Genomic DNA, 27864 nt, shown 5'->3' with positions numbered 1-27864 from the left:
GCTTATCTCTCGGCTAACTCAGAGGACAAAATAAAATGTCAAGTGACGAGAAATCGGGAAGAACTGAAAAGATTTCACGAAGATCTTTCATTTCCGGTCCAGAGGTTTGTAAACAAGGCAAGTCAAAAGTTCGTCAACGGTAGCGTCAATTTGACTGTTTTTATGTTATATTCGCGTTGTATTTTCGTTTTATTATTAAATTGTTCTCTAAATCACCATTTTAAATTGCACATTTTTTCATGTTCATAACCTACAATGAATTTAATTTCTTTGTGAAAGATTGCTTTTAATTTTCATTATTCATTTCTCTTATTTGTTTAATAATGAATCTAGAACAATTTTTTTACTGGAAAGTGTGGGTGCTTTCTATATTTTACGCACTTGTACAATTTAATCAGGCTTGCAAAGAGAATTTATACAGTATAAGCCCCGATGATTTCGCTACGGGTTGGCCAATCTTACAGCGTATGAAGGATAATTCTGACTTAGAATGGAACGTTTTGACGCTAGCACTAAAAAAATATTGGCTCATTCTAGCAGTTCAAGTTTTTCTCTCTCAAGCAGTATCCAAAATAAATATACGAGCTTTACCAATTTTTTATACTATCTATTCAATGATATGTTTACCTGCTATGATTGGATTACCTGGTACAGTTTTGTACATATTATATACTTTTCTTATGTATCTAGCGCATAAAACCGGGAAAAAAAGCATCTGCTATATATTGACATTATGCACTTTACCGCTGTTACATAATACCCATTTTTTGAAGTTAAAAGAATCATTTATTAAAGAAGAAACTCAATCATTCTTATTTGATGTGGGACTAGCTTGGCTTCTTGCCAAATGTTTAAGCTTTTCTATTGATAGCATTAATTCTGGAGCATATTTAAAATCAAGTTTTAAAGAAATGCCTAATGTGATATCCTACTGTTTATACTTCCCTACGATATTTACTGGCCCAATTTTATCATTTGAGTTATTTTACAGTGAAATGTACATAAGAGCATCCTCTAAAAACTTCGGCTATAGCTTACGCCGACTGTTATATATTACTTTCTGGTACTTTGTCTATGAATTTTTAATGCACTTTTTTTATTCATCCGCAATTCAATTTTATCCTGATGTCGTTTCGAGTTTCAACGGTTGGGCCTTTTGCGGATTTGGATACGCCCTGCCAATGATGTTTTATTTAAAATATTATGTTATTTATGGTTTTGCTGGAAGTGTTGCCAGTTTAGAAGGATTTAATTTTCCACCTCCTCCTAAATGCATCAGCGCTATTCACACATCATCTTTTTTGTGGAGGTATTTTGACCGTGGACTTTACCTATGGATTTTGAAATACTTGTATTATCCTCTATTGCAGGGGAGGTATACCACCATAAGAAAATTGCTGGCTCTTTGTGTTTGTTTTTTCTTTGTATGTCTTTGGCATGGCATGGATAAGGCTGTCAGTACGTGGTGTGTTATGAATTTCTTTCTCGTATCAACCGAACGCATTCTTAACCGCCTATTCGAGCGAAGTTTTATCAGAGGGTCAAAGTTTTGTATGCAAATTAAAGCATTGCTGTCTACGCCTCATTTTGTCTTGATGTGCTTGTCTTGTACATTTTTTCTTTCAAATTGGGACATAGGTATCTTATTTATGAGAAGAATATTATTTGGTGGATTGCTACCTCTTTTACCATTAGCTTGCATAATGTACTGTGGATGTCATGTATCCATGATATCTAAACGTTGGCAAACAAGGATATAGATTTGGAAAATAATGACTCATTTGTAATAACAAAAAAAACTTTTACAGATTTTAACTGCAATCAAGAAGTGTGAAATTAATTGTGTGCATAAAAGTTAATGTGATATTTTTGTAAATTTTTATGATGAGAAACAATTTATGCATGCAAATATTAGTGTAGATTAATATGTAAACATCATTAATTTACTGTTAATTTCCAGAAATACCTAAAGAGTCATGACAAAAAATCAGTGATAAAAATCATGATAAAAAATCATGACATTGTATCATATATATATGAAAAAATCAATAATAAAAATAAAAGAAAAAAGTATCAATTATTGTGATATAGAATATTTATAGTTGAAAAATTGTATAGAAAATTTTCATATTTCATTCAAAAATTCTAGTGTAAACATTGTCACTGTTGAACAATATTTCCATGTAAAAATACAGTGCAATGACTGCTTATAATTAGTTTTTTGGATGTATTGAAGAATCATGAATAAATGACTATATTATAATGGGACCAACAGCGATTGAAATTAACTATGTATCTTTATGGTGATATTGATACTCTATTAAATATTTCTAAAAGTTGAAAAATTCTTATTTCTCAGAGCTGTACTACTATAATCAGTGTTGCTAATTTTTTTTGGAAAATAGTCATGAGTGATTAGCTACATTATCATTTAGAAAAATATCAACAATGAAAAATAATGGGAATAGTATCAGTGATGGTGATATGGATAATTTACCACAAATATTCCATAAAGTTGGAAAATTTTTATTAAAAAAAATTCTCTTATTTCATGAAAAAGTATTATCATCAGTGTTATCACTGGAAAATATTGTCACATATAAATACAGTAAAATGATTGCTCATAATTAATTTTTCGAATGAGCTGAGGAGCCTTGAATGAATTACTACATGTGACAAAAAAATGTCCCATGATAAAAATGACTTAAAGAAAAGTTTTAATGATGGTGATATGGATAATTTACCAAATATTCCATGAAGTTGAAAAATTTATATAAAAGAAAAGCTTTTATTTCATAAGGAAGTATCATCAGTGTCATCACTGGAAAATATTGTCACATAAAAATACAATAAAATGATTGCTTATAATTAATTTTTTGAATGAGCTAAAGAGCCTTGAATGAATTACTACACGTGACAAAAAAGTGTCCATGATAAAAATTACTTAATGAAAAGTTTCATAATTCACCAAATATCTCAAAAAATTGATTCTTCATTTTTTTTAAAAAAGAAAGCGTTCTTAATAATTGGCAACACTGGAAAGTATTGTTATGTTTACTATAATCTAGTGTTCATACCAATTTTTGTATTTTGAACAAATCATTTTCATCAAAAAAGAAAAGAAATCGAAAATAACACTGAAAATGAACACTTCCATAAAATTTCGACAAAGCATAAAAGTTAAAAACCATAAAAAAGGAGGCGAACATATCAAATCAATTATAATTATATTCCCCTTTGTATACAAGGAATGTAGAATTTATGAAATTATAATTTTTGAAAACTTAAAATTTTACCAAAAATTAAGCACACTGCTTTAATTAAAAGTTTAAATAATTTTTCTGAGCCAAATGGAAGGGTTTTCTTCCAAAACTTTTGTATATGTAGTTGTATCCAGTTCTTTTTTATTCATTTTTTTTATCAAATTTACTTTTGAAGAAACTATAAAATTTGAAACTGTGGAAGCAACTTTTGACCTAAGAGTGACAGGTAACTGATAGAGTTATCTCAAAGTAAAGTTGCATGTATAATAATTATCATGAAATAAATGTATTTCTGTAAATATTATTTTTCAGGAAGTAATATAATTCAATCTTTTTTAAATATGTACAACAATTAATTTTTAATTTTTCTTACTAATGATTGTTAATATCCATTCTTTCTAATTTTAAATGCATCTGTAAATTTTAAGTGCTTTTTTTTACTGTATTATTTTATTAAAGTTTAATTAATTCTTTTTTTTTCTTTTTTCTTGCAGAGTTATATTTATGATTGGTCTCGTCTAATTAAGTCTAGACACTGGCCTGAAGAAGTTTTTATTTTAGAACATTTAAGAAGGTCAGCAACTAAAGTGTCAAAGGGTAAAAATAATTTTTTAAAAAAATATTTTGGTGTTTATTTACTCTGCACACTATTTATGTGAGACTTTTTAATATTGCTTTTTTTTGTTCTATAAGTCTTAGGCTCATTAAAATATCCAAATCTTTGCGAATGTCTCTGGCATTTTTTTTCGCAATGAGCCTAGCTGATTTGAAAGATCTTCAGCATTTTGCACAAGATCTTTTAGGGTCATCATTATCAATATTTAGACTTATTAGAAAATGGGCAAAGAATTATTTAATCAAACTCATTTTTCCTAAGCATATAGCAATAAACCTTTTATAAAGCTAATGAAAATCACCAATCACTATTCTGAGCTTCTTGAAAATTGCCTAAAATAAACAGTTATTTTTTATATTTTGAGTGATGTGAGGAGTGCTATGTTTGATAAGTAGCCTAAACCCTCACTTCGATAAGCCTAAAGAGTGAAGCTAATTTAAACCTTCTGGGAATTATCTCAACATATTGTGAAATTATGCTGGCTGTTAGCAAAGAACATCAAAAATAAATATATTGTAAAATGAATATATTAATTTATAAATTTAATTATAATCAATATGATGTTCATAACTGACCATCATATTGTAAAATGAATATTATGTACTCCCATGATGTAGTATAGATGAATGAAGAGATAAAAATATTTTACAATAAATTAAAAAATAACTGTTAATTTTTTAATTATTGTAAAATATATTTATCAATATTTTAATGAGATTTACCAGTATATTTTTATTACTGTTACTTCATGACTTAAATTATATTTTCTGATAACGATGGATTTACTTTACTGACATCTTCATAATAAAATATTTACTAATAAATAGGGTATTATTATTAGTCTATTATTAAACATGTTGCTAAAATAGTTGGACAGGAGAATTTTCAACAGTTTAATTTTTGAATGCTAGACTAGACTTCTGAAATAAATAGGTATTAATTGATAATTTATTATATGTGCTATATAATACGTATTTAAAATAAACTTGAAGTGACAATTTCACTCTTTTGTTCACTATTTTAAATGTCCTTTTATAAGTTACATTATTAACATTTAAAAGTTGAAGTTATTTGAAAATATATGTATAATAAACTTTGACTATTATTATTCTGATAACATTTGAAAAGTTTTAAATAGTTCAACTAATAAAAATTTTAATTATTTTGGTAAAATAAATTTTAGGAGTTGTGAAGAATTCGATTGGATAAATGTAACATTTTCTAGGGATTAATTTTGTGATAGGGATAATAGTTGAATGAAATTAGAGGGTTGAGAAGTTTCCAGATGAGTTCTAGATGTTTTATTAAAACAATAATGCTTATTATTTTGCATCCTAAAAATTTTCATCATTTTAATAAGTTGAAAGTTTTTTTTTTAGCAACTTATACTTAAATTGATATATACTAAAACATATTACTAAAATTAATTTTCTGAATGAAATGTTTATAACTTTTTTTTGTTGTTACTTAGTATTAAATGGTTTATTTTTTGGTTTGTGGTAAGCTCTTGGTCTCTTCTAAAAGTGCACATTCTCGCACATGTCATCAACTATGCTTTGAATTAAAGCCTTATTTTGATGAAAAAAGTTTAATTTTTCATATTTACTTTCATACAATTTTACTTTCATTTATCCTGTTAATAAAAATAGTCATTACTTTTTTTTATAGAGCAGAGTGGTTCATTGATGTTATCATCCGGTTAATTATTACAAACAACAATGGGAGGTGGAGATTTGGTATGTTTTTTTACTGTTTTTTTTGTTTTGTTTTTTGAAATATAATATATTTTGTGCAATTTTTTTTATGCCTTGTCTTTTTTTATGTACATTTAATTCTTTGAACAGTTCCATTTTGTGTGTTAACTAGCCATTTTATAACCATTTTATATGTAATTTATTTGTTAACTAGCAGATCAGGATCTATTCTTTATAATTAATAGTAAAATAGATAAAATTAGCTTTGGTATTGCTTTATTTAAAGAAAAAAAAATTCCTTTGCATTGATAAATTAACAAAACTTCCAAATAGAATTTTGAGATGTTTTATTTATGTGTGTATGTGTATAAATAAATATGTAAGCAGCATCTATATATAAAAGGTGCTTTTAAATATTTACTACTTAATATTCTTCTCAACTTTTTTTTGTTTTGTTGTGAAAGAGAATATTCAATCAGCTGTTTAAGAATAAATTTGGTAAGAAATGAACTTTTGATATTCCAATACATGCCTGAAATTCTCATATAATTTTAGAGTTTATATATAATGATTTGAAGCATTGCTTGTAAACTGGAGGCTCTGTAGTTATTTATTTTTAGAATAGGAAGTTTCCATTATTATTTAACCGTAATTTTAGCTAGCTTAGGAAACTACTGTAACAATTGGCACTTAATGAATTGGAATGTTTTACAAAATTAATTTTAGTTTTTATCTTGAAGTCTAGCACTATGATTTAAAAAAAGGAGAATGTGTCATAAGATTAGAATATGTACATTAAATATTGTTTAAAGTTTAAAAATCAATTGCTTCCAAATTTTTTAATACTATACAATGGTTTTATTTGTTATAGAAAATTAATTGAAAGATTTGAAATTATTTTAAGATATTTTTTGATTAATTATAATTAATTAAATTTCTATCCTAATATATCTTTTTATTATAATGTCTGAGAAAAAAGATATAATTATCAGATTTTAAGAACAATTTCAGTTTTGGATTGCGAAATCTTATTTTAAATGTTTATTTGTTCTAGAATTTGAAAAAGTCCTGGCATCCTTCTACTTTGAGAAACATTGAACGTGTCTGGAAAGCTGAACAGAAACATGAAGCTGAAAAACAAAAAATTGAACAACTTCAAAAAGAGTTGGCAGCAGAAAGAGCTCGGGAAGAGATTCAGCTATATGCTGAGGATCAAGGTGTTGTCAAGTATGTGAAAATATTATTAATTAATAATAATTTATTTTTATTTTTTAGCTTGATTTAATTGTCTTCCGTTTTCAGAATCTTATGTTTTAACATTTTAAATTTAAAGAGCTGTATAATTACTTTTAAAATTTCAAAACTGTGTGTTTTTTTACTTGTCTTCGAATTGTTATCAATATAAGTGTATGCATTTTTAATCCAATTACTTAACAAATTTCATTCATGTCTTTAAAATGTGTTAGGAACAAAAACTATTTATATTTTATGCCTGTTTTACTTTCCTTATTAAAACAAGGCATAACTTGGTGTTGTATAGATCAATATATGTATAATAATTTGCAACAATATGTTCTCAACTTGATTTACATGTGCTTCCTGAGAAAAATATTTTAGTATTTTGTCATGGGGTTAGTCAAAAGTTATTAATTTTAGGCTATTTGTGTCTACAAAATTTCATAAAAATACATTTACTTCTTCAAAATTATGGTACTTAAAAATTTTTTATGATAAGTTTGTTTCAGATCTGTCACATATTCTCAATAATAAAAAATATTTTGACCTTAAACCTTTTGAACTTTTTCCATTACCTTATTTTTTTTTTTCAATTGTAAATTTATTTATTATTCTATTCATATTTTAAGGATGAGAACCCTCTGCTTTTCCACTTTTCTATAATTTTTTATCTTACTTTCAATTTTTGTTTGTTTATTTTTTCCTGATTTCCACTGTTATATGATCAAGAAATGTGGATATCACAGAAACTAAATTCGGATTCTTGCATTACAGCATGAAAATAATATCATATTTTTTTCTCTTGTCTCACATGAAAAGATTACTGCCGCCGAAAAAATGATGGACTCAGTTTCAGAATGTGCAAAACTCTTGCATTTTAAAAAAAAAAATCACAAATTTGGGATAAAAGCATTACGATTAGAGTGTATCTTAAAACAATTCTTCAAAACTTTGATTTGATATTCATGAATCATAGTAGTATTAGATCAAAAGCGAAAAATCTAAATTTTAAATCTATGTGAAAATCTGTAGCAATAGCTGTTGTAAATTGCTATTGAAGTATCTGAAGCAATAGCGGTTGATAAACAAAACCAGAGGGTCAATAAAATTGTTGCAAATCAAATGTATCAAAAAGTGATTCTTTAGATGAGCCATTTAAAATTTTTTGTACTAAATAATTTATCATTAAAAAATCAAGATTTTAAAAACAATGCAAAAATCCAGGAAAATAACTAACNTATTCTTTATAATTAATAGTAAAATAGATAAAATTAGCTTTGGTATTGCTTTATTTAAAGAAAAAAAAATTCCTTTGCATTGATAAATTAACAAAACTTCCAAATAGAATTTTGAGATGTTTTATTTATGTGTGTATGTGTATAAATAAATATGTAAGCAGCATCTATATATAAAAGGTGCTTTTAAATATTTACTACTTAATATTCTTCTCAACTTTTTTTTGTTTTGTTGTGAAAGAGAATATTCAATCAGCTGTTTAAGAATAAATTTGGTAAGAAATGAACTTTTGATATTCCAATACATGCCTGAAATTCTCATATAATTTTAGAGTTTATATATAATGATTTGAAGCATTGCTTGTAAACTGGAGGCTCTGTAGTTATTTATTTTTAGAATAGGAAGTTTCCATTATTATTTAACCGTAATTTTAGCTAGCTTAGGAAACTACTGTAACAATTGGCACTTAATGAATTGGAATGTTTTACAAAATTAATTTTAGTTTTTATCTTGAAGTCTAGCACTATGATTTAAAAAAAGGAGAATGTGTCATAAGATTAGAATATGTACATTAAATATTGTTTAAAGTTTAAAAATCAATTGCTTCCAAATTTTTTAATACTATACAATGGTTTTATTTGTTATAGAAAATTAATTGAAAGATTTGAAATTATTTTAAGATATTTTTTGATTAATTATAATTAATTAAATTTCTATCCTAATATATCTTTTTATTATAATGTCTGAGAAAAAAGATATAATTATCAGATTTTAAGAACAATTTCAGTTTTGGATTGCGAAATCTTATTTTAAATGTTTATTTGTTCTAGAATTTGAAAAAGTCCTGGCATCCTTCTACTTTGAGAAACATTGAACGTGTCTGGAAAGCAGAACAGAAACATGAAGCTGAAAAACAAAAAATTGAACAACTTCAAAAAGAGTTGGCAGCAGAAAGAGCTCGAGAAGAGATTCAGCTATATGCTGAGGATCAAGGTGTTGTTAAGTATGTAAAAATGTTTTTAATTAGTAATGATTTATTTTTATTTTATAGCTTGGTTTAATTGTCTTCCGTTTATCAAATCATATGTTTTAACATTTGAAATTTGAAGAGCTGTATAATTACTTTTAAAAATGCAAAACTGTGTATTTTTTTACTTGTCTTCGAATTGTCATTAATGCATTTTTAAATCTAATTATTTAACAAATTTCATTCATGTCTTTAAAATGTGTTAGGAACAAAAACTATTTTTACTTTATGCCTGTTTTACTTTATTTAAACAAGGCATAACTTGGTGTTGTATAGATCAATATATGTATAATAATTCACAACAATATATTCTCAACTTGATTTACTTGAGCTCCCTGGGGAAAATATTTCAGTATTTTGTTATGGGGTGGAAAAGTTAGTAATTTTGGACTATGTTCAAAATTTTGTAAAATTACATTTACTTCTTCAAAATTATGGTACTGAAATTTTTTTTTATAAGTTTGTTTCAGATCTGTCACATGTTCTCAATAATAAGAAATATTTTAAGTTTAAACCTATTTAAGCGTATAAATCATGCAAATACCAATCGGCGGATGAGCACCCTTTCGTGGGCAAGAAGTCGAGTGATGATGGTCTAGATTCTTGATATTTTAAGTTTATTGTATATTGCATTGTTTGTACTTGCCCTGATATTTCTGATACAAAATATTCTGTTCCTATTTGTCCTGATTTTTAGTGCTTTGTCCATATGTTTAGTTTATTTCTTAATTCAGAACCCATTATTTTAACAAACATGTAATAAACAAAATCCTTTGTGTTTTTTTTTTTAAAATTCCTTTAACTAGAAAAGAAAAACTAAACCTATTAGTGTCAAAACTAGTAAGTTTTTATTTAAAAAGTGAAATTTGAACTTGTTTTACATGAAAATAAAGTTTGCTTGAAAACTAAACTTTATCTTCCCCTTCTCCAAGCCGGAATTGGAACAAAATTCTTCATGATCAATTGCATCTTTATTACAGAATCTTTTTGTCCTTGAAAATTAGAACTTTACCTTCCCTTTTTCCAAGTCGGAATTGGAACAAAATTCTTCTTAATCAATCGTATCCTTATTACAGAATCGTATAGTCATTTCAGACCTCTTTTTATTGGTAACAAATACTTGACCCCACATTAAGCACGGCAACTGTTTGACAAAATAGGTTACTGAAGAAGAGCAATTTTTTTAAAGATATCAAACCCTTCTTCCACAAAACAACTTCATATTTTGCTAGTAAAAAAATCTAAGTATGCACCTGCTGAATTCAAAAATATGCCTGATGTGCAAATGTGTATTGGTTCTCACTGACCAAGTTACCTTATTCTTTAAAAAGGAAAATTCTTCTGCTATTTTCAGGAAGAAAAAAGAAGAAGAAAAAAAAAACATGCTTCAAAAGAATGTGTTATTTGTTGACCACATAGCTTCCATGCCTCCCTATTTCTTTTCTTAATATTTTATTGTTGAATTCGATGTTCAGTGTTTAAAACTTGTTATTTAATAACCTACTATATAAAGCTATCGAAACCTTTTATTGCTATTTAAGCATTAAAATCATGTATTTGGTAAAAGCAAAGTGGTGACTATAATGATAATTCTGACTTTTGGTGTTGTATTGTAACAAACTTTTTCTGTAGGATTACAATATACTACAATTAAATCTTTCTCTTTTAAATTGAGTAAAAAAGTGTCTCCATAAGCAACAACATTAAAAATATTGGTTGAATAAAATTTTGGTATACTTGTTTTAGAGTGGTGAAGGAATGTAAGACTTCATTTTTTATTTTATATAAATGATGACACTGAATTAAAATTTTTTATAACTTTATTTAACAGCCATGGCTAAAAAAATGGAACTTAATTTAATTAGGACTGTGTAATTTTATCTATGCAGAGAATTTTTTTCTCTCTCTAAACTTAGATAAGCTATATCAAGCTACAATTGTTTCATTACTTGTGCAGTTATGGAAATTCAAATTTGCAAAATGCGCAAAAATTAAACTTTTTCCATTACCTTATTTTTTTTTCAATTGTAAATTTATTTATTATTCTATTCATATTTTAAAGATGAGAATCCTCTGCTTTTCCGCTTTTCTATAATTTTTTTTATCTTACTTTCGATTTTTGTTTGTTTATTTTTTCCTGATTTCCACTATTATATGATCGAGAAATTTGGATATCACAGAAACTAAATTCGGATTCTTGCATTACAGTATGAAAATAATATATTATTTTTTTCTCCTGTCTCACATGTAAAGATTACTGCCGCCAAGAAAATGGTGGACTCAGTTTCAGAACGTGCAATACTCTAGCATTTTGAAAAAAAATCACAAATTTGGGATAAAAGCATTACGATTAGAGTGTATCTTAAAACGATTCTTCAAAAGTTTGATTTGATATTCATGAATCATAGTAGTATTAGATCAAAAGCAAAAAATCTAAATTTTAAATCTATTTGAAAATCTGTAGCAATAGCTGTTGTAAATCGCTATTGAAGTATTTGTAGCAGTTGATAGACAAAACCAGAGGGTCAATAAGATTATTGCAAATTAAATGTATCAAAAAGTGATTCTTTAAATGGGCCATTCGAAATTTTTTATACTAAATAATTTATCATTAAAAAATCAAGATTTTAAAAACAATGCAAAAATCCGTGATAATAACTAACCAAAATTTTATTTGTAAAACCACATGATTTTAAGGATAAATCATTAATAATCGAGTGTGTAACAAAATCATTTTCTAGTGCATGGTTAAAATTTTTCCTTACAAAATAATGTTGCGTTAAAGAAATTACGATTTCAAAAACCAGAAAAATCTATGGTAATAACTGACAAAATTTGGAACCTGTGGCAATAGCTGCCAAAAAAANAAAAAAAAAAAAAAAAAAAAAAAAAAAAAAAAAAAAAAAAAAAAAAAAAACAATTGGCAAACTGTGTGGGTTTGTGATGGAATCTTTGCTAATCAAATGTGTCAAAATAAAACACTGTTACTAAAATACATCATTCTAAATTTGCGATAAGCTATCAAGTCATATTAAATAATTTAGATTTTAAAAACTATGAAAATATGTAGCAATTACTGCCAAAGACTCTATTGTCATTAAAAAAAATGGATAAAATGTAGAATTAATCAGAAAATTGATTTTGCTCAACTTCTTCCATTTAATTAAGTATTATCAGTATATTTTATCTAAAATTTCACAAAATAAAAAATAAAGTTTATTTCAGAACAGTACAAATTTCTTAATAAATGTTTTTCTTGCATCTTAGATTTTCAAAGAGATGTATAACATAAAAATCATGAATTTCTAGTTCCACATTTTTTTTAAAAACTTTATTTTTTGAATTGTGTGTTCTCATGCTTCATATTTCCATTAGAAAAAAAGAGGAAAAACTTGATTGGATGTATCAGGGTCCTGCTGCCATGGTTAATCGAGAAGAGTATTTGTTAGGCCGAAAGATCGACAAGACATTTGAAACTCTACAACAAATCGAAAGTGGGAAAGCACCCGAAGAGGCTGGTATGAAATTTTTCCATGTTTGATTTGATATTTTCGAATTAGCATACAAATTTGCACACTAGTGAATGTTATTTTCATATTAAGATAAATTAAACTTGGTTGCATTATTAGCGAGCAATTCCAAGTTACAAAAAATAATTCACACACTGAACATTCAGCACTTTGTAAATTAAAAGAAAGCTATAAAGTGCTGCATGGCAATCACAAGTTGGCTTTCAGTGAGGACGAGGGGTGGCCACATAGTAGCATCTCAATGATTCTGAGATGGGATAAATATTTCATTTTAAACTATCTAAATACTTATAAATTTATTACACAATTCATTATTTTGTACAGCACACAAAATAAAAAGTTAAATGCAGGAAAAACTTTTGATCTAGAGTTAAGATTTTTTCTCTCTCATAAAAGTACAAATGTTATAGTTCTAGGGATGTTTTTAAATAAGCTTATTAATTTGTACAGATTTATTTTGAGTTACAAAATCTAACACTTCACTGAATTAAACTACCTCTTTTTCAATGAATTTACGTACTTAATCCACAAAATAATATAGGATGTAATCTAAAAGACTGTCACAACTATTTCAACAAAAAAGTAGCTCAACAAAAAGTTTTGAGTACCTTAATTTTAATTGTTTCTTTTTGTTAGTTATTATTATTTCTTTTTTTAGTTATTAAATTTATTATTTAGTCAAATATATTTTGTGCACAAGTATAAACCTGTTATTTCTAAATGTGACTCTATGCAGAAATTGTTTTTAGAAAATATTTTTCTATTCTTTTGACTCATAATAATAAAAAAAATCAGGAAATTATAGATCAGGACTAAAAATGAATTTTATTTTTGTAAAAATAGTCAGACATATTTTCTATATATTTATCAAAAATAAAATTATGAATTTAGATTTTATTAAAAATACAATGAAATTAATTTAATAAGCAAATGTAGAAATTAAATAAAACACGTTAATAAATTTATTGCTAATATTTATGAAGAAAAGTCCCTATTTAGCAGTAAGATTTTAATTTACTTTATTGAGTCAGTTTAATTTTCTAATTTTTATTCAGTATCTTATTGCAAATTCTTTGATAAACAGTTTTCCCAATAAGGGTGTTGAGGTTAAACCATTAGGGCCACTTTTCATTAAGCAATTACTTTAGTATTATTAGCAATTATTACATTATTATTACATAAGCAATTAATTACATTATGAAAGCGACATATTTTTGGTGTATCCCTCTTCAAGAATAGAGACTTTGAAAGGAAATTGGTTGCAAGATGTTTTTTTTTACATAATTGAATATCATTTAAAAGGGAATATTTAAGGGTCTTGATATTGTTCAAAAAGACGATGCCATAGAACTTGAAAGGATTTTCTTAATGACTATTTATTTCCTGGAATGTTTGGAGAAGAATGATTTTCTTTGTTAAAAAATTAATAAGAGGCATTCATTTTAAGCTATGAATTAATATAAAAAGACCTGTTTGAAGCATTTTATATTACACATACACATATCTATATATAAAAAACAATATGCATATTTTAATTCTGTACAAGATGTGTGGAAAAGATGACTTAATAAAAGCCTGTTATGTGAATAGTTTGCTTTGCTAAGTTAAATGCAAAATTTGTGTGAAATACTAAAGTTTAATGTATTTCCTTAAATAATATATTAAACTAGAATTGTTAACCTCTTCAATTTCACTACAACATTCTAATTTCTTAAAATAAATTTAGTGAAGGGTAATTTTGATTTTTCCCCTTCGTTGTTATTATTGTTACAATTATTGTATTGCACAATACAATTATTATGATACAATTTATACAAATTTATGCAGTAATACAAATATACAAATTATAATACAATTACAATTATTGTGTTACAATTTTTGTAACAATACATAGTTACAATTATCTGTTTTAATATTTTTTCCTTTCTATTTTTGCATGCAATATAATCTTTATATTTTTGTCTTCATGCAGTCAAAACCAAAATTAAAATGATAAATGTCAGCAATTTGAAAGTAATTTTTATTCAGTAGCTTTAGTGTAGGTTACAAGGAAGCACACACAGACAAAATACAATTATTGAAACATATTTTTTTTTTAAAATTCCATTATTCATATTGCATTTTTGAGTGGCAGATTAATGAAATATGTTCATATAAATCTATATTAAAATAAAATACTCTATGTTTAATGAAAATGATTTGTAATGTTTCATGATTCAAGTATGAGTTTCATTGTTCCCTGGTATATATGTCATTGTTTCCCCCACTCAGGATTCAGAGAAGCATTGTTGGACCTTTATTTTGTTATTCTTAAAGCTTATTATAATTTTGTTTTGAAGCTATTAAAAATGTAATTAGGGGGGGGGGGGGGAATATGAGACTAAAAGCATAGAAAATTGTGTATAAATGGACAAAAAATAATTTGTGAATTTTATTTCATTGTATTACATATGCTCCTTTTAATAGTGTTTTAGATATTTTTTATATATTTGTTGTTTTTTTAAATTTTTTTAAGAGTTATTATTTTTTTCAGATAATGATGTTGGCTCTTCCATGTTCAGCTCTCAAAATCTTTCAGGGACAGCTACGGTTGATTTGGCTACTAAAATCAGAGAAGATCCTTTGTTCAATATAATGTGAGGCTAATGACATTTTTATTTCAATACTTTTGCTAATTAAGTATTAACTATTAATAAGCTTCTTTAATGTTTTGAAATTTCTTTTAGTGTTTTATGTCAATAAAACTGCATTACGGTGTTCTCACTTCCTTAAATTTAATATGATTAAATCTAATATGATTAAAATGAAGAGGACTTATTTTTCATTCAAGGCCTTTAAAAGGTATAATTTTGATCCTAAACACTTAAATTGCATTTAATTGTGTTCTACTTATTATTATAAGTGCAATTAAATTTCGTAATAATTAAAAAATTCATATGCATTCAATCATAAACTAAGCAATTAACAGGGTTGCCACTCCACAGGGAAAACCTGGAAAATATAAGGAACTTAAAAATCAACTAAATTAAAAGGGAAAATGCAGGGAATTTTGACTTTTTCTTTACAAACTGGAAAAATACAGGGAATTTTGTTTCTTATTTTTGTCTTTTAAAAAATGGTGACCACTCAAAGCGTAATCTATGGGATATTTAACCATGATATTTTAGCTATACTAAACTATTTCATTACTATAGCATTATTTAAGTATGTTCGGTTGTTTTTCCTGCAATTAAAACTAATAAATATAATTAGCCCTATATAGCTCACATGAGAGCACCTGTAATTGTTGTTTCCTCTTAATATATTGGGTATAATATGTACAGGGAAAACACACTGAATTTTTTTTCTAGATTTGAGTGGCAACTCTGATTAAGGAGCTTAGTTAAAAAAATTTTTTTATCATGTAGCCAATCAAATTTTGTAATATTGTGTTTCTTTACAGGAAAAAAGAAAAAGAGCAAAAGAAAAATCTATTAAGCAATCCGGTGAAAATGAAACAATTGCAACAGCTGGTAAATCTTTTTTTATTTCAAGTTTTACCTTAAAAAATTATATGATTTTTTAAAAGTAATTCAACTTAATCTACTCAAATTTTTATTTTAATCTTGTATGCTTGTTAAAGCAGAAAGTGACCGATTTTAAAAGTTTTTCCGATGAATTTAATTACTGCAAATTAGTATAATTATCAGGTATAAAATTCTTCCTAAAATCTGCTATTTTTAAATTTTTTCTAAAATATTTTAAATTACTTCTGAATTTTTGATATATTGTTGAGGATTTTGAAAAATAACCACTTTGTCAAAAATTTTGAATCATGTACTCTTCAAAATCTATATAACTTATCAAAATTAACTTAAAATTCATAGATTGATGAAGATTGATGTCAAATTAGGATAATTTTTTCCCCACTGTTGCTGATTAGATCATAAATTATTAAATCATTTCCACCCAACCGCATCAGCTCATCTTGATACCTTGGAATCTTGGTTTATTCATTTGAATGCTGATTCCCTTGTTAACCACCTGAATTCCTTTCCACCTCCCCATTTCCCCCTGATTTGCCTCTCAACCACTGCTTTTTTCTTCCTTGTTCTATTTTTCACCCTTCTTCTCTCTTGGCTTTTCTAGTTTTTTTCCTTCCACTTTTTGTTGGTAACTTTACGTTTATTTCAAATCATCTTTCTTTTGTTACATTCATGCCTGTCAAATCTTGAAAAATGAGTGCCTATTTTTGATGTGCTTGAAACATGTCGACTGTTGTTTCATTTTTGTATATTATTGAAGCGTATGACGTTTTCAATCAAGCAACATTCACTGATTAGTTTTTACAAAGTTATGAGTTGTTTCCAATTAAACTGATACTTCTATGACCAATTTTGCTGTCTCCTTCCCTCATATTTACATTCATTAATAGTTTTAGCAATTATTTAATACTTGTTCAAGTCTTGTTGCTAGTATTCTATTGTTCAATAATAATTTAAACATCTTTTCAAGTACTTTATTTTATGACCTGTTCATCTGTCATAGTTAAAGAGATCCTCATTGTTTAAAATTTAAAAAGCTTGCTAAAATTTGGTATTTTTCATTCCCAGGAAGCACAATATTTAAACAAAAATATCTATATTTAAATAATTTTATTATGCGCAAAATGTTCTTAATTTTTGTTCAAATACATTTTTCACTTTTTTTCATTATTTCATGATTTTTATCTTATTTTCTTTCTTTTTTTTCAATGTTCAACTTCACTTGTTCAATATTGTTTTAAAATTTCAGCCATAGTGCTTGACATGTATCATTCGCTGAATTGAAATACTCAGCAAGAACACTTATAAAAAAACATATAACAAGTTGGAATATATGCCAACTTTTATTATTAATTAAATACAAAAGAAAACAAAAGCCTGTAAATTTGTAAGGACTAATTTTTCTATTGTAATCTGTCGTAATTATCACAAAAAACAGCCGGACATGCTCCAAGAGGCTCAGCATCCGCGACACAATCACTATGGCATAAAATATTCTGTATATAATATTATATCTGCATGCATAATAATATTCTTCTTGTTGAATGTATCGACAAAAGTTGATAACATTAAACTTTTTAAATTGATCAATTGTGATTTATTTGTCAGCAGCACTTAAAGATCAAAGGGAAAAATAATCAAAATTTCTATGAAACTTGATATTTATTCATCACTTTTAGATAAAATAGTATGTTTATACTGTTGTAAAATTCAGTTTAATTATAAACTATTTTAATTGCCTCCCCATTAACTCTTCCTACAAATTACCTTATTTTCTTTCTATGAATAAATTTCTGTTTATGTTTACGAATTCTTGCATTTTTATTTTTCAATTTTATTATGTTACATTATGGTTTTTTTTAATTAAATTTATAATAATGTTTATCCTATGCAATTTCATGGGACTGATTCTGTAATGTTTTGTTTAGTTACAAGCATCTCTTAAAACAAAAAGCAAGAAAAGCAAAAAGAGTAAAAAGAAGAAGCACCAGGATGATGGCTCTGATGATGAGGTTGTTCAAAAGAGAAAGAAGCATCAATATAATGACTCTGATGATGAGGCTGTGCAAAAAAGAAAGAAGCATCAATATAATGACTCTGATGATGAGGTTGTTCAAAAAAGAAAGAAACATCAGTATATTGATTCTGAGCATGAGGTTGTTCAAAAAAGAAGAAAGCATCAGTATAATGACTCTGATGAGGAGGTTGTTCAAAAAAGAGGGAAACATCAGTATAATGACTCTGAAGAGGAGGTTGTTCAAAAAAGAAGGAAACATCAGTATAATGACTCTGAAGAAGAGGTTGTTCTAAAAAGAAGGAAACATCAGTATAATGACTCTGAAGAGGAGGTTGTTCAAAAAAGAAACAAAAATAAAGATCCAAAAAAGTTTTCTGATTATAAGGTGAGTTTTTTCTTAACTAAATTGATGCAAAACTAAACATCGTTGTTGTTAGAAACAAATATTTACTTTTTTAAAAAAGTAAATGTGTCAATTTTTTGAATGCCTTCCTTTCACTTAGAATTCAAATTGTTTTGGGTTTCCTATTTATTTATTTATTTAATATATGGTATTTTTGTGGGTGCAAATATATTGTTAGTTTATTTTAATAAGATATATAACTTATATTTTCCATTTTTTTTCTTATTACAGTAGAGCGCCGATTATCCGAACCCTTATTATCCGAACGTCCAATTATCCGAACGTCCAATTATCCGAACGTCCAATTATCCGAACTATGTCCGAATTCGCTTTTTTTTTCTTTCAAGTTTAGAATACTTTTTATCTTATCAACAATTTTTCTAAATTTGGAAGAGTAAATAATGTCCACTAGATTTGGTGACCATATTTAATTTGCAACCTTCTTTAGCAGTTTTATTATGGTAGCAATACATACATGTATTGTTATACAGTTAAACCCATCCTACCCCTTTAGCCCTCTTCAACAGAAAATTATCTTCCAAGAATGCAAACTTCATTTTGACAGCCTAGAACGTCAAAATGATGTTGATCCAGTTCGGTTGATTTATTTAAAAAGAATAAGGGATATGGCTGCTAAAAAACGAGTATCTTCTTTGAAACAAAAGTATTTGCTGGATTTCTTTTGTAATGGAAAATTAAGAAAAATGTGATAAAATCAGTAATTGACAAAAAAAAAAATTATAAAAAGCTGAAATATGATTAAAAAAATTCAAAATGAATAAAAGTAAATAGATAAATAAAAAATATTTAAAAATTGAAAAAAAAAAATACTTTTAATCCCGCCAGAGCTGTTTTAGATAGTACTGCCAGCTCTAAGCCTGGAAAAAGTGAGAAGGGTAGTTGGTGCATAGATAATAATAATTTAAACTAGATTTTGAAAAACTTTCCAATTATCCGAAATTTTCATTATCCGAACTACGTTCGGTCCCGAGCAGTTCGGATAATCGGCGCTCTACTGTATAATGTTCATTAACCCACTGGCAGTTTAGCAAATGGGCAAATTTGGGAGAATGTTTCTCCCCTATACACTATTTCCCTATCTAGTAACATGGGAAAACCGGTTTCGCGATGCGGAGAAGACTGCAGGTTAAATTACGATTTTCTACGTGCAGGACCGTCAGTGGGTTAAATGCTTGTAATATTCTTTATTTTTTATTTCTTTTAAGAAATTGTCTTTCAAATGATTTTTAAGTTTAATATTTGTAGTTTACTTCATTGCTTTTTTAAGTTGTAACTAATTTATTTTAAAATCACTATTTTTATAATCTTAAATTGTGGTATCATATAAACCGAGATTTTAAAAAAAAGTGTCATATTAAGTCTATGTAAGTAGTTTTTTTAATAAAGAAAATTGTTTATTTTAATAAAATGTATTTATTTTTTGAATCAATGTTTTCTAAAGTGAGATACGTAGCATTTGCACAAAGGATTCAAATGTATGTAAGATGTCATTAATCTATTTTTAGATATTGAATTATGGAATAGTTTCAGATTCTTAGAAAATTTCAGATTTATCAATGCATATATACTATTTCTGAATTAGGTTCTAATTATGGTGTTCCAATTATATAACATGCCAATTTTTATAATTATATAGGCTTCTGTGGTTTGGAAATTTAATAATGATATTTGTAGTTTAATAATTTGTACAAAATGTCTTACTCTCCAAAAGAAGTTGAATTTAATTTATTATGGTTTACATAGACCTAAATTTAAAAATAAATATAGTTATTAAATTTACCTAAACAATAGGAGTGTAAAACTGTATTTAACCTTACTTTTGTTTGTTAGAATTTTTAGTTTAAAATTTTAACAGAGTTTTCTGAAATTATTTAATCTTATTATAGAAAGCTATTTATTTATATATTTTTTCAGCATCATGGCAGATCTCCTGATTACAAAGCATCTAAGTATGATGATGAGGAAGGCGATAATAGACAATATTCATCTTCTTCATATAATAGGAGAGAACTCAGCCATAGAACACACAATACTTCAAATGATAAGCAAGCTTACCCTGTAAGCAATTACAGAGATGATAACAAAAGAAGTAAAAGTCGTAGTGAATATTCTAGTTCTCAAGAGTATCATCATCACAGAGACTCTGATCGCTATCAGCGAGATGATTCTCAGAAGAGTAGAGATTATCATAACAAATCTAATCAGCTGGAATCTTCAGGTTCAGCTCCCAAAAAGTAATTAGTTTTAAAGATGAATTTCTATCTTTACTAAAATTAAAATTTTCAATATTGATTTTCTTTGTTGATTATATTGCAGTCATTTACCATCTTTAAAATTATGTTTTTTTGATTTAATGCAGCTTTTCAACTTTATAAAAATAAGTTATAGATTTAAGGCATTTTTTTAAAAAAAATAAAGCTTTATTTATATATTGGAATGTTTGTTTCTTAAAAAGGGCTTTGTTGCAAGGAGAATTTTTTATTAGAATGTTTTGAACTACAAAATATTAAATTTTCAACCATTTGACGAAGAATCAATTTCCATAACATTTATGAGGGAATTCCATAACATTTATTTGAAGCAATGAATGTTGCACTGTACAATGATTCTGTAAATTCTTTTTTCCAGTTTTTACATATTTATTTCACCATTAAATTATCTTCAACTTTAATTTATTTTTGTCTTACCAGTCTAGATTATTTTTTCTTAACCTAACAAGCCTTATTCATTAGTGGGAAATATTTAGATGAAACCTGCATTTATCACAAAATAAATTTGTACAAATTAATACAATCACTCAAACAACTCCAACAGAAATCTTTCCGATCTGTTTTTCTTTGAGCAAAGTGATTCTGCACTTTCCATTGTGGATTGTAATAAATATGTCTACTTGTGGAGTTTATGTGCAGTTTCTTTTTTACTTGTTTTCTCCTCAGCAGTTTTCTTGTGCATGATCTTAACTGCACTTTTCTGAATTCTTCCTAGGCTATAGCAATTTTTAGGATTTTCTATAAAGGATTGACCAATCCTTTAAGCTGACACAAAAGCATACATGAGCATAGTATTGAGCATATTTTCCGAATATTCACAGGCACAACAAATGGCTAATGCTCATAATTCTGTTATTTATTGTTTCCTCCTTGTTGTTTATGATTGAAAAACATATGACTGCTTCGAGTTATTCAAATTTTAAGATTAAGAGGATTTTTTGATATTGTTTTGAGTTCTTTAAAACTTTTATATCTTTCTGGATATCTGAAGAAATGTAATTTTCTAGCAAATTCTATAGAATTTTAGTCTGCAATTAGTACTTTTGAATGTTTACCCTCACTGACGTTTTGTTCAATGATTTTGAACATTGAGATACGCTTGAAATGATTCGATAAACTAAGTGAAGCTTTCTAAAGTTCCATTAAATTTCTCAAAACACGCAGAAACTTTTTCATTTTTTTTTTTTTAAAGTTTCTGTTTTTTTATTTGATGTCTTAATGTTTTGTTCAATGATTTTAAGCATTTAGATACGCTTGAAATCATTCTATAAACAAATTGAAGCTTTCTAAAGTTCCATTAAATTTCTCAAAACACGCAGAAACTTTTTCATTTATTTTTTATTTATTTTTAAGTTTCTGTTTTTTCATTTGATGTCTTAATGTTTTGTTCAATGATTTTGAACATTGAGATACGCTTGAAACCTTCTATAAACAAATTGAAGCTTTCTAAAATTCCATCAAATTTCTCAAAACATGCAGAAACTTTTAATTTTTTTTTTTTTTTTTTTTTAGTATTGGTTTTTTCATTGGATGTCTTAATAAGGGTTTCATTTTTTCTGCTAAATTTTTTATTCGAAAATCACACAGAAAATTTAACTGTTACCTTAGCTATCTTCGTCAAATTTCCTAATCTGATAGAAGCTCCTCTAATTTTATTTTATATTTCTAGATGCTGTGATCTTCATTACTTGATGCTAGTGTTATACTCTCTTCATTGCTTGGAGTAGTGGGGGGGGATTGTATTTCAGATATTTAATGTGTGCCATTAATTAGCTATTTAAACAAAATCTTTCTTCCCATATAAACACATAATACAATTTGTTGAGAATGACTGGTTGGTCAGCTGTTTTAATTCAATCCCATACAATCTCTGCCGTTACTTACATCACATCATATCCAATGTGATTAAACCTAACTGGCCATCTATTGCTATAAAATGCTATTACTTACTTTTTCATAGATGACAGAAACACTCTTCAATTTTTATCAATATGTAGATAAGTGATAAAATGTTAATATGCAATGTTCGAAGATATTGAAGGTTTATATCGAAGTCAGAAGATATTGAAGGCTTAAATCAAAGTCAGAAGATATTGAAGGCTTATATCAAAAGTCTGGATCTATTTCAGAAATGTTTGGTGTCTTTGGTTAAAATATTTTTTTATATCTCAAAATTTGTTAATTTAAAATAATGTATGGTTTTCTAATATTTAACAAAAATTTTTCCAAGGCATTTTATTTTTCATTGTCTTTTTCATATGATACTATTAGTACCATATAGTAGAAATATTTTATAAGTAGATTTATTTATTACTTTTTTCTTTAGAAAACTTGATGAGAAAGAAAGAGAGCGTTTACTCAGAGAAATGCAAGAAAATGCAAAATGGAGAGAAGATCAAAGAAAGAAGAATGCAACTCGATACAAAGAAGAAGAGGAAAGAGAAAATAAAATGAAGAAAGTAGACTCATCTGATTTCATGAAGTAAGTTTGTTTATTTATTTTTATTTTGTTCTATATTTCTTTGTAATGACTTTTTAAAGTAGAGAAAATGAGAAGTTATACTCATGGTTAAACATTATCAATTTTTTGACAGCATCTTAAATCATATTTTAGTGATTTTACCAAATGGCAGTCTTTTTTGCTAAATTTGGCAATTACTTTTATATTTAAAACCATTTTATGTTGAATTTTATGAAAATTCATTTTATGTATTTTTAATTATATTTTAAACTCTTTAAATAAATGCAAAATATAAATCAATATTCACTACTTACATTTATTCTGATATATCAAAAGAATCATTTGTAGTGATTTTTTTTTTCTATAGTTTCTCCATAATATTATCAAATTCCTTCAATTTTTTTCTTCTTTGATTGCATGCCTGTTTTTAACTGTATCGCGATTTATGACTCCCATTGTTGTATTAAAAGATGATGTGTTCTTCATTAATCAATAAAGTTTGATAAATTTCATTTTGATAAATTTCAGGGTTGCCACAGGCGACTAAAATGCAACTATTTGCAACTATGGCTACTTTTTTTTGCCTGAAACGGCTGAAAAAGCAACTATTTTCAGGAAATGTAGACTATTGGGAAACTTTACTTTACTTCCTTTGTTGTCATAGCGTTGTTTTTTTTAGCATGACTTGGGTTGAAAATCTGCAGCCTGCAATAGTTTCTGAACACTTAGAGCTTTTTTTTTCTTAAAAAAAAATAATAAATTTGAAAATTTTGAATTGCAAATTTGAGTCTTCACTTTTAAATTCGTTCAAACTGCACAGATTCCATTGTAAGCCTATTTCGTTTCTCGATCGCCTTTTCGATGATTCTATTTCAGTGGCTACGAAATTCCGCATGATTAAAAAAATTTTTTAAGCGATATTATGATGCATGAATTTTCAATTGACTAATCACTTTTCAATGTATATTTATATATATATTTCCTAGATCAATTATTGATAAAAAGGAAAATAGTGCTAGAACAATAACGTTTATATAAAAATTAAAATTATCATATTTGCCACCAACTTGACTAAATGGATCATGGTATTAAGTCATTAATCAATTAAGTCATTAACAAAATTTTAGTCATATTTTTGATGAATTTTTGTTCTTATGTAGGCAACTATTTTCATAGTTTTCAGTTACTATTTTCATGCTTTAGGCTACTAAAAGCAACTATTTTGTTCATTTTTTTTCTGTGGCAACCCTGAAATTTAAATGCAAGAATGGAAAGTTTCATTCTAAGAACATGTATTCAATAACTTAAATTACACACCATTATATTCAAAACATGTAACAATAATAATGAATTACTTAATTTTTTCCATTTGGACCTTCCTTTTACAATTTTAATAATCATTCATATAAAGTTTAATCAAATTATAGTATTAAATACAAACATCCTAATTGTTAAACCTATTGTATTTTTAAATTCATTCAAACATAAAACCCTTAAATATCTCACGATAGAAAGAATAGACATATTCTACTTTAAAAAATAATGGCACATATCGGCTCTATCTTTAATTAATATAAATATTAAAATACATTATGAGCTTAAAAATTTAAGAAAAATTATTAAATAGGTCATATTGGCATGTATAACTTTTGGATATTTTATATAAGTTTCACACTGGTTTTTCTTTTTACTAGCGGCAATTTTTTTATAACAGTACGTTATAACTGATTTTTTTACCTTCATAATCGAAACTTGAAAGTGAGAGTAAAAATACTGAAATATTAAGTTTGCAATGTTAAAAATTTACATAGAAAAAAAATGTGCTAATAAAAATATGCAGCTTTATTTTTATGATGGAATTAAATACAAAAAAAAAGTTTTAAAATTAAGTAAATATTATTGTGAAAAAAGTTTTTAAAAAGAAAACACTAAACTGTATGTACAGTTAAAAAAAAGGTATTTTCTCTGGAACTATTTAATTAATTTTGCCTAAATTTTGTATTTTTCTTAATAATAAATTACTTTGTTTAAATTGATGTAAAAATTTTTATATGTTACAATTGTATATATTTTTGACTATTATTAAATATAATATATAATTAATATTTACTTGAAATTATTTTTTGTATAGAATTATCTTTGGANACTTAGTATTTACTAAAAGGATGTAATTTTTTTTTAAAAAAAAGTTTTTATATAGATTTGAATGATTGTTTTGAATTCTTAGAATTTTGTGCATTTGCAGCATAGCTAAATTAGTAGCAAGCGAAGCGAGCTTGGTTTGCTAAACAAACCATATAAGATTGCTTAGCAATTTTTGGGGGTTGGCGAGCGTTAGCGAGCAGGGGGAGCAGCCCACTAGTTTTTAATAAGGAATTTGTGTGAATTAATTTTTAATCATTTTACTTAAATATTTTTGTACATTATTTTTTTTCCAAAAAGGTCTATATAATATATCTGTATTGAATTGAAAAATTAATTAAGACTTCAGTCAAAATTAAAATGTACAGAAAAAAAATTTGACTTTTAAGGAATTCAGCAAAAATGCATGGAAATAATAACCTGAAGCTGTTTATGAGACTTCTTATCCCATTGAATATTGTTTTATTAAAAAACTCAGAATTTTTTTTTAATATTTATAACTCATTATAACATTAAAATTTCATAACAGAAATATTAAATAAAATCATACTAATCAAAAAATTTTTTTATTTAAAATTATTTTGAATTAATAGTTTGTGAGTATGTAATGCTTAATATAATTCTTGTGCATTCTAGTTTGTCGTGTATGTTAAAAAATATTCTATAAAATTTACTTAAGTTATTTTAATTAATAGTACATAATTTTTAATTTTATAATTTTCAAAATTCTTTGTAACTAAATTTTGCTGCAAAGCTGATTTATTTTTATTTATGATAATTATTTTAAACATTAAAGATGCTGTTTATTTGTACAATTAATAAAAATTCTTTAAAAGTGCTTATATTTTTAGAGAGAATTTTTATTTTTCTTAGGATTTAAGGTTTTAATTTTTTTTAATTGACATTAGAGAATAGTTCTGAAAATAACCATTCACCATGTCATAAGTAAATTAAATAAACTTAAATTAAATAAACAACCCAATCACTTTTTCCCATTATCTTTTTTGATATTCCCTTAACAATAAAAGTATATCAATGCACAAAGAAATCAGAATCTGGAAAGCAGAATTTTCATTAAAATGGCTAATGTCACCATTTTAGTTTTTGATCTATTAAAATCCATCTATTTGTGATAAAAAAAAATTCATGAGGAATGAGAGTTCTTTAATGATTCACACATTTTAAAGGTGTAATGTATGCATTAAATGTATTTTGAATCTCCAAATCTTTTTAAATTGAGTTCTTTAAAGTTAGTATGTTTAAATAAATTTTGTCACATATTTGTATTATTTTTATTGTTGAATTTACAATTTATTGCCAAAGATTATTTCTAAAATAATTTTTTTTTTAAAATTTTATCCAAGAAAAGAAAAGTTTACAAAAAGTGTTTAATTATTAATATAAGAATAATAATGAAAAAAATTAAATTATTAAAAATAAATGAAAAGGACATATTGATGAATAAAATGAAAATTTATATTGACCTATTAATTATACTGACTTATTAATTGATATTGATCTATTAATTATATTGACTTATTAATTGATATTAACGTATGACAAAGGCCTATTGATATTAGTCACCGACTTATTAGGTTTGAGGAGAAAGTTGCTACTAATTAGCCACTGGCTTCTAACTGAAAATTTAGATTTTCAGATCTAATATGTAAACTAGTTTTTGTTTGTTTGTTATGTAATGTTATAATTTGTATTTTCAGGCCTATGTTAGCAAAAGTTGCTGGTAAAGGCAGTGTTGAAAGCAGGGTGAAACAAAAGATCTTTACAATACAACGAAGCAGTGCTGCCATGGACAGAAATTTTGCCAGAAGAGACTGATTGTAACTTGTCACATATAGTTTGATTTATTCTTTTAATTGAACACACAACATTTTATTCACAAAAAAATTTGATACTGTTATCAACTGTTAGTTGATGATCATCAACTTTCATTTTCTGTAAATAAATAATTTGTTTGACTTTGTTTAATCATTGAGTGATATATTCTTCAAGTCTTGCTTCTTTTTTATGCCTTTTTGAATTTATGCTTTTAGTCATGTAAATATATTTCTTTTCAGACAAGATACAGTACAGTCCTGATTATCCGAGTTTCCGCTTTAACCAAGCTATCAAATATTTCAAGAATTTTTTTTGTTCTACTTTCTTTTTTTATTTTTAAAACTACCACCAAAAAAAATCTCAATTTTATTTTCTAAACACTCTGGAAAACGAAATCCGTCAACTTGATCCGATAAAATGATTGTTAATATCATCAATATTGAAAATGAATCTAGCAAAGATTGTGAGGATGAAAATCAATATATAAAAATTTCTCATACAGATGGACTAAAAGATATCGAAAGTGCTATTAAATATATATAGAACAATTAGAAGAGGCGACAATAGCTTTATTCATGTTATCCCAAA

The 27864-nt window shown here is 26.1% G+C and overlaps 2 protein-coding genes across 5 annotated transcripts; both read left to right on the top strand.

The window, feature by feature from the left end:
• Positions 1-28: 28 nt before the first annotated feature.
• LOC107440063 (pre-mRNA-splicing factor CWC25 homolog) lies at positions 29-27426 on the top strand. Of its 4 annotated transcripts, none has more exons than XM_043047391.2 (11): positions 29-139; positions 3758-3860; positions 5548-5615; positions 6628-6800; positions 12448-12590; positions 15136-15238; positions 16045-16114; positions 18055-18528; positions 20482-20801; positions 23164-23319; positions 27159-27426. In XM_043047391.2, the coding sequence occupies exons 3-11, from the start codon at positions 5598-5600 to the stop codon at positions 27274-27276; spliced, it is 1575 nt and encodes a 524-aa protein (XP_042903325.1). In that variant the 5' UTR covers positions 29-139; positions 3758-3860; positions 5548-5597; the 3' UTR covers positions 27277-27426. The 4 variants fall into 4 exon arrangements, with proteins under 4 accessions (XP_042903325.1, XP_042903324.1, XP_071033406.1 ...); XM_043047390.2 differs by lacking the exon at positions 6628-6800 and adding an exon at positions 8876-9048 and having other exon boundaries at positions 33-139; XM_071177305.1 differs by lacking the exons at positions 29-139; positions 6628-6800 and adding exons at positions 3125-3489; positions 8876-9048.
• On the top strand, positions 324-3125 carry LOC107440065 (protein-cysteine N-palmitoyltransferase Rasp). The gene has a single exon (XM_016052844.4). The coding sequence runs from the start codon at positions 324-326 to the stop codon at positions 1758-1760; it is 1437 nt and encodes a 478-aa protein (XP_015908330.2). The 3' UTR covers positions 1761-3125.
• Positions 27427-27864: the final 438 nt, after the last annotated feature.

Source organism: Parasteatoda tepidariorum, chromosome 2 (genome assembly GCF_043381705.1).
Source record: "Parasteatoda tepidariorum isolate YZ-2023 chromosome 2, CAS_Ptep_4.0, whole genome shotgun sequence".
NCBI classification, from domain to species: domain Eukaryota; kingdom Metazoa; phylum Arthropoda; class Arachnida; order Araneae; family Theridiidae; genus Parasteatoda; species Parasteatoda tepidariorum.
The sequence above is the reverse complement of the archived record's forward strand: the minus strand, read 5'-3'. Positions and strand labels throughout refer to the sequence as shown.